At 52.1% G+C, this 7,941-nt stretch overlaps 1 protein-coding gene across 1 annotated transcript; it reads left to right on the top strand.

Annotated features, from left to right (window-relative positions):
• Window positions 1-326: 326 nt before the first annotated feature.
• On the top strand, window positions 327-7,927 carry LOC114040455 (histone-lysine N-methyltransferase 2D-like; the record flags this gene model as incomplete). The annotated part of the gene is made up of 15 exons (XM_027858568.1): window positions 327-420; window positions 761-887; window positions 1,118-1,338; window positions 1,483-1,592; window positions 1,786-1,948; window positions 2,201-2,366; window positions 2,467-2,581; window positions 2,704-2,870; window positions 3,102-3,247; window positions 3,443-3,580; window positions 3,912-4,951; window positions 5,285-5,395; window positions 5,745-5,855; window positions 6,852-6,956; window positions 7,746-7,927. Coding segments are annotated over exons 1-15 (2,951 nt in total), but the record flags the coding sequence as incomplete, so codon positions are not given.
• Window positions 7,928-7,941: the final 14 nt, after the last annotated feature.

Genomic DNA, 7,941 nt, shown 5'->3' with positions numbered 1-7,941 from the left:
AATGAAACTTCTATATGGGTTCAAGCTGGTTCTGTTTGAGGGTGTTGAGCAGGGTACACGAAGCTTTGCCGAAAGACGGGGATGGGAGGGGAAGCACATTTGGTGTTTGATGTACTTCTGATTGGAGTCCTTCTGACCCAAGTACCCTTTTGTGGGCAGGTCTCTAGGGATGAAGGGAATGGAGGCCTGTTTTAGCAGAAGGGATCAGAACTCCAGGGCCTGGTTCAGTACTCGCAGTGTCTAGGTACACAACCGTCCCTCCGTCTGTAATACTATGAAAGGAGTGCTAGTGTGTCAAAGGTGGCATCTTGGGCTTTTATATTTGTGCTGCCAGGTGTCCCCGGGAGGGCACTGCCCAGTCGGAGAGAGGAATGGACGACCCAAAGCCCTCTGGTGAAGATAAAGATTCAGAGACGGCAGGTGAGCATAGGAAGTTTAAAGTAGGTGGGTGGTGTCTTGAAAACTTATTCCTGGCACAGGGACAGAGAGTGTACCTGGTGATAGGGAGCAGTAGCTACCTCATAGACTTAAGGCCTATATATATCCTTTGGGGCAGTAGTAGACCTTAGGGTAGCATCATGTTACTTCTTATTTCTAGGCTCTGGCCATCCTTCCTAGGTTTTTCTCTTTTCAGTACAAAAGACTTTCTTGATGTAAGGATAGACTAGAGATTCTATCCATGATTTTGTGGGGACAGGGGAGCAACCTGCTTTGGGCAGAATGTTATACAGTGCCTAATATCCATCCTCTGTCCTTCTAGCTGATGGGCCTGAAGCTTCTGAAGAGTCAGGCCCCACTGAGCCAGACCCCCCCAACCCACCTTTGGGGGATGCCTCTGTCCACAGCCCAGGGAGCCCCAAGCCCCAGGACCCTCCCCAGGACTGCAGGTAATTGGCCTATGGGAAATAAGGGATAGAGACTTAGAGAGAGTAAGGGGCTCTGATTTAGGTTTTTTGGGGCTTTTTTTAAAGTTTGTAGCAGGGATTTGGAGTCCATGGGTTTCAGAAGAATTTGGGAAGGGGCTAAAAGATAGGAGTATTTTAAGAGGGGTGGGAGTGTTACCACCCAGGGTTGATAGGCGTGCCTGGGGTGGGTGTTAACGATTGTGTGTCTGCAGCAAGGGCCCATTTCGGCGCTGTGCCTTCTGTAACTGTGGGGAATGGAGTCTCCATGGGCAGCGGGAGCTGCGGTGCTTTGAACTTCCACCAGACTGGCCCCTGGGTCCAGCAGTGCCATCTGGCGGGCCTGGACCTGGAGAGACAGCGCCACCCAGTGATGATCTGTCCCAGATTGGCTTCCCTGAGGGCTTGACACCTGCCCATCTGGGAAAGCCTGGTGGTAAGAATGGGAGAAAGTTGGAGGGGGGGCGGTGATGGAAAAGGAGGAATTTGGGGAGGAAAAGGGGAATCAGGAAATAATTTGGAGAGAGATGAATTCTCGCTGCTAATCGTTTTCCCTTTTCTCCTCTACTATCCTGTATAGGACCCTGCTGGGCTCACCATTGGTGTGCAGCATGGTCAGTGGGAGTACAGGGCCGAGATGGGCTGGAGTTGCACGGAGTGGACAAGGCCGTCTTCTCAGGGATCTCTCAGGTAGGGCAAGGGGGAAAAGACAGGAGAGGGTGGGAGCGATTCGACGTCCTTGTCTCTAATCCGCATGCTCAGGAGAGCCGGCACGCTCGGTGAGGTCGGTGGGAAGTGGTTAAATGTGGAGCTGGGTCCTAGCTCCGAGGGGAGTTACGGGTCTGGCCCATCCACCTCTGAGGCCAAGTCTCTGCCTCGGCAGCGCTGTTCCCATTGCTCCAGGCTGGGAGCTTCCATCCCCTGCCGATCGCCCGGATGCCCACAGCTCTACCACTTCCCCTGTGCTGCTGCCAGTGGCTCCTTCCAGTCTATGAAGACTCTGCAGCTGTTGTGTCTGGAGCATGGCGAGGAGGCCGCACATCTGGGTGAGCACCTGGGAAGGGGAAACGTTTGAGACCCAGCTGCTTCTGGTTACTTGAATGCTCTGACTTTTTTTTTTTTCTTTTGGTGAGGGCAGTTGGGGTTAAGTGACTTGCCCAGGGTTACACAGCTAGTGAGTGTTATGTGTCTGAGGCCGGATTGGAACTCAGGTCCTCCTGACTCCAGGGCCGGTACTCTGTCCACTGTGCCGCCTAGCTGCCCCGAATGCTATGACTTTTATTTTTCCTCCCCACTAGAGGATGCCCGTTGTGTGGTGTGTGATGGGCTGGGTGAGCTTCGAGATCTACTCTTCTGTACCAGCTGTGGGCAACACTATCACGGGGCCTGTCTGGACACTGCTCTGACTGCACGAAAACGTGCTGGTTGGCAGTGCCCAGATTGCAAAGTGTGCCAAACCTGCAGGTGGGTATGGGTTTGGAAGAGGCTGGGAAATGGGGAGGAGGGCGGGTAAAGCTGGGAAGGGAACTGGGGAAGATCCTGTATTGTGCCTTCTACCCTGCAGGCAGCCCGGGGAGGATTCCATGATGCTAGTCTGTGAGGCATGTGACAAGGGCTACCACACCTTCTGCCTGAAGCCAGCCATTCAGAGCCTACCCCCTGATTCTTGGAAGTGCAAGGTGAGTGTCCCTGAGGCTTTTCTTCTTGGCCTCTGACCTGGACAGGGTTTCCTTTGCTTGGGCACCCTCTCTCACCTCTGCTACCTGACTCGATGCCCGAGATATTCTCTGTCTCCCTACAGACGTGCCGGGTGTGCCGAGCCTGTGGGGCGTGCCCAGCAGAGCTGGATCCCAACTGCCAGTGGTATGAGAATTACTCACTGTGTGAGCGGTGCCAGGGGCAGCAGAACACCCAGGGCGGGAGGATGGGCAGCCCTGATACCGAGCAGAACCCCCCTGTCTGTAACAAGTAAGTGGGAGAGAGGGCCTTTGGCGAGTGGGGGATGGGGAATGCTACCATTGCCAAGAGCCTCCCCAGATGAATGGGAAGCATATTCATGGTGCCCTGGGGTAGACAGTGCCACTTACAGCCATGTAACATGCTCACACGATACCTTGATGCCCACATAGAGTTGGCAGCTGAGCAAGGGAAGGGGCCCTACAGAGGGTTATAGTGCCTGCTTCTCCATTCCTTTTGCAGATATCCATCGCCGGAGCCTGGCATTGCCCCCATTGGTACACCTGATGATCTTGATAATGCATGCCAGGAACAACTGGAGGGGGAAGAGGAAGCCTCCACAAAGTCTGAGGAACCAGGGCTACTGCAGCGTGAAGCCAAACCACTAGGTGAGTGAGGTCCACCAAATCGACAGTTTGATAATTAAAGCTTTATTAGGGTAGTTGTCAGCTATTAAAGTGTTAATAGTTGGCAGCTGCACTAAGACTTTTGGGACAGCAGTTATATTGGGGTAGGAGTTGCTCCTGTCTTATACTTCCTGTGGAGCCATGGCTAGGTAGGAATTTGACCTCTTATGTCTGCAGGGCAAGCAGGGACCCAAGTTGAATCCCCACCTGAGGTCCCATCACCACCTGAGGTTGCCCCCCTTGATGAGGAGATGCCACTGGAGCCCCTGTTCCTACCTGAGGAACCACTCTTGTCACCTCAGCTACCACCAACAGGTAAGGAAATGGGGAAGCATCTTTTTTCCTGGATACAATCTGTCCCCTAGAGACATGATGGTTACAGTGAAGTGAGTGCAGGATGGAGAGTCAGAAAACCTGGCTTTAAATTCTGCCTCTTGACAGTCATTAACTCTGTGACCTTGGGCACACCGCTGGATTTCTCTTTACCTGAGTTTCATCATCTGTTGAGATGAGGCCAGTAATAGTTTTCTAGCTACTTTGTCAAGAAAATGGTTTACAAACTTTAAAACATAGTTTGAACATTTATCATTCTTGTCCCTAGGGATCCTGCATCTCTAAAGTCTTGCTTTATTTTTTTCCTCTCCAGATCCTCCCCCTCCTCCACTTTCTCCTGCCACTGCTGTAGCCCCACCATCCTTGTCTCCCTTGGGGGAGCAAGAGGAGCTCCCTGATGCCAAAGGGGACAGTGAGCCAGGGACTCCTCCAGAGGTCCCTATCCTAGACACGCCCATCAGCCCCCCTCCAGAAGCCAGCTGCTTTGAACCAGAGCCCATAGCTCCTATAGACTTGACCCCTTCTCCAGCCTCCCCTGAAGAACTGGGAGAACTGAATTCTCCCATTCCTCTAGAGCCCCCTCCTCCCCAGTGCTCCCCTCTGCCATTAGCCCCTTCTCCCCTGGGCTTCCTGGAGAAGGCACCAGAAGTCCTAGATGAGTCTGAGTCACAGGAGATGGAGACAGAGCCAGAGTGCCCAGCTCTGGAGCCTAGTGGGATCAGCCCCCCAGCCTGTCCTACAGGAGACCTCTCCTGTCCTGCCCCCAGCCCTGCTCCAGCCCTGGATGTCTTTTCCAGCCTGGGTGAGGACACAGTCTGTCTCGATGAGACGGAGGCTACTGGTCCAGAGCCAGAGACTGGACAGACTTCTGGCAGTTCAGGTAGTGATCCTAAAGGCTCCCCTTTGCTCCTTGACCCTGAGGAGCTGGCCCCTGTGACCCCTATGGAGGTCTATGGTTCTGATGGCAAGCAGGCTGGGCAGAGCTCACCTTGTGAAGAGCCTGAGGAGCCAGTTGCCCCACCAGTGCATACCCCTCCCGCCCTCATCAAGTCCGACATCGTCAATGAGATCTCTAACCTGAGCCAAGGTGATGCCAGTGCCAGCTTCCCAGGTTCTGAGCCTCTGCTGGGCTCCCCAGACCCTGAGGGGGGTGGCTCGCTCTCCATGGAGCTAGGTGTGTCCACTGACGTCAGCCCTGCACGGGATGAGGGCTCCCTTCGGCTCTGTACCGACTCACTGCCCGAGACTGATGACTCCTTACTTTGTGATTCTGGAGCAACTGGAGCTGGCGGCAAGGCTGAGGGCGACAAGGGGAGACGACGAAGCTCCCCTGCCCGCTCCCGTATCAAACAGGTGAGAGAAGTGGGAACAGAGCAGCTACCTTCCCTCCTGGAGGTTCATGGCTACAATTTAGTGCTGTTCTTGGGTGGAGTTAGCCTGTCAGGAGATACCAAACCCGAGAAAAGTTAGAGGGAAGCTTGGCGCTACCCTTTCCTTCACAGTTTTGGAATTGATTCTACTCTTTCCCCTGGTCAGGCCACCAGGCCCCTAGCTGTCCCTGTTGTCCTCTCTCCTCACATTCATAGCAGTGCTCTAATGACCTTTCCCTGCCAACCCCTTGGGTCCAGGGCACAAGCCCCTGAACTCTCTGAACCACCCATGTTGCCCATTCCTTCTCTTGCCCAGGGCCGTAGCAGTAGCTTCCCAGGAAGACGTCGACCTCGGGGGGGTGCCCATGGAGGAAGGGGGAGAGGACGTGCCCGGCTGAAGTCAACCACTTCCTCTGTGGAGACTCTGGTAGTAAGGAGCGGTCTCTTTCTGGCCGCCACCCTGATTATACTCATCCCTAGATTCCACACCTTCCACACAGCCATTTCCTTTTCTCAGATTTAGAGGCAACAAGCTACCTGCCTTCCATCATTCCACCCTCCCTTTCCCTTAGGCCACTTGGCTTTTAAGGGAGCCAATCCCGCTGGCAAAATTCTCTGTTGTTCAGGGTGGAGAGATAGAGCCCTCTTGGTCCCAGCTTCTGACCTGTCCCTTCTGCAGTGGCCCAAACTTCACTCCCCATTGCCCCAGGGAGGAGAAAGATTGGTTGGGATGGGGTTAGTGTGGCTCACCCTCCTTTCCTCCCTTGGCCTCTCAGGTTGCAGACATTGATAGCTCTCCCAGCAAGGAGGAGGAGGAGGAAGACGATGACACCATGCAGAATACTGTGGTTCTCTTCTCCAACACCGACAAATTTGTCCTAATGCAGGTACTGTACTTTGTATGGTCCCATTGTCTGCAGTGGTACATGGTACTATAGAAACATTTGGGGGTCAGGGGGAAGGGCATTAAGGGAGACCCAGGGCCTGCCCCAGGGAAGCAGGCCAGGGGGAAATAGAAAAGGTAGGCAGTCACAGCCTCAGTCGTTACGTTTGAGCCTGAATGGTGATGAGGAAGTGACCATTTTGGAGTACATTCCAGTTTCCCAACATGATCTTCTGTATGAGATCCCTGCTGTCTGATAGCAGGTTCTAAATATTCCAGTCACTTAAACAAATGGAGAAGGTGAGCTGGGGAGAAGGGAGGCCATTGGGTAGTAAGAAGGAAAGGAGAATTAGGGATTAGCAGGGGTATAGGGGAAGAAGATTGAGTTGATGGTAGAAGAAAAGTAGAGGAGAGTCTGTAACGAAAAATGGTTTCTAAAAATTAGAAGAGATTCCCACAAATCTCCCTAAATGATAACTGGGAAAAAGGCCCCAAGGTAGGTAAGGTTAGTCTGATGCCCTCATTTTGTAGTTGAGGAAACTGAATTTTGGATCCTTGCTCTGCTTCTGGGTGACCTTTGGCACTTCCTTTTTCTGGGCTTCAGTTTCTTCTGAAATGAAGGGAACACCAGAGGAGGAGAGGTTATTACTGTTTTGGTGGGTCAGAAACCCTTTCTCAGAATCATGTTTTTAAATGTGTAAAACCAGATAATATAGGATTACAAAGGAAACCAGTTATATGGAAATACAGCCATCCCAGTGTTAAAAAACCAAGTTCGTACGTCCTAGAACCTCTGACCTCGATGATCTCTGAAATTCCTTGGATCCCAGTGAGGTGCAGTGGTAAAGCAATTTGCCCAAGGTCATCATTGATACGCCACTGCTTCTCGGCTTGGTGTCTCAGGAGGAACAGGATAGGAGAATGATACGGAATGGGATGAAAAAAACTGGCGTGTAGCTAGAGGTGCCACTCATCTGTCTGTCTGTGTGTCTTCTTCCAGGACATGTGTGTAGTGTGTGGTAGCTTTGGTCGAGGGGCAGAGGGCCACCTCCTGGCCTGCTCTCAGTGTTCACAGTGCTACCATCCTTACTGTGTCAACAGCAAGGTGAGTCCAGGCCCAGAGCAGAGAGGACAGAGGGACAAAAATTGGGGGATGGAGGCTCACCTAACTTGTCTCACCCAGGGGTAATGTTGGGTTGAGTCGTTTAGACTGTAGTTCACGCTAGTTAAATAGTGAAATTCTCTTCAATGGAGAAGTTCACAGCTTCTACCCCAATCTTGTTGGCTTCACAGGGTAGGGACTTCTGAAAGATAGGGAGAAAGAGGGAAGTGAAGACGGAAAGAACAGGACTTGGGGAGGAGGTGTTAGGTGGTTTTAACTTTATAGGTTGTTTTATTTTGTTTTGTTTTTTGGTGAGGCAATTGGAGTTAACTGACTTGGCCTAGGGTCACACAGCTAGTGTCAAGTGTCTGAAGCCAGATTTGAACTCGGATCCTTCTGACTCCAGGGCCGGTGCTCTATGCACTGCGCCACCTATCGGCCCCAAGTTTATAGGTTTTTAAGAAGCATGAGAATGTTTGATCTTAACTAAAGTTTTGCAGACAGTCATTCAAGCATTTCTTAAGTTCCTGCTTGTCTTAGATGAGGTTGTTGGTGGTGGGATATTGTCTTAGAGGTCTTTAAATCAGCTGTACCCTTCCATGGAGATTCACCATTGAGGGTTTAAGCATGACCCGCTAAAGATGATCCGCCAGTATGTGAAGAGACCTTCATTCATAGGCTGTGAATGCTGGTCTGGTGGGCTAGGGCTTGTTGTGATGGGTCTGGTTTCGGTCTCCATGAGGTAGTGTTCTTCCATGCTCCTTCCTGAAAAGGTCATTTTCCATCCTCTAGATTACCAAGGTGATGCTGCTGAAGGGCTGGAGGTGTGTGGAATGCATCGTATGTGAAGTGTGTGGCCAGGCGTCTGACCCCTCTCGCCTTTTGCTCTGCGATGATTGTGATATCAGCTACCACACCTACTGTCTGGATCCCCCACTGCTCACAGTGCCCAAGGGTGGCTGGAAGTGCAAATGGTAATTGAGAGAGG

The sequence above is a fragment of the Vombatus ursinus genome, unplaced genomic scaffold, assembly GCF_900497805.2.
Source record: "Vombatus ursinus unplaced genomic scaffold, bare-nosed wombat genome assembly UNPS02013177.1, whole genome shotgun sequence".
In the NCBI taxonomy this organism is placed as follows: Eukaryota; Metazoa; Chordata; class Mammalia; order Diprotodontia; family Vombatidae; genus Vombatus; species Vombatus ursinus.
The sequence above is the reverse complement of the archived record's forward strand: the minus strand, read 5'-3'. Positions and strand labels throughout refer to the sequence as shown.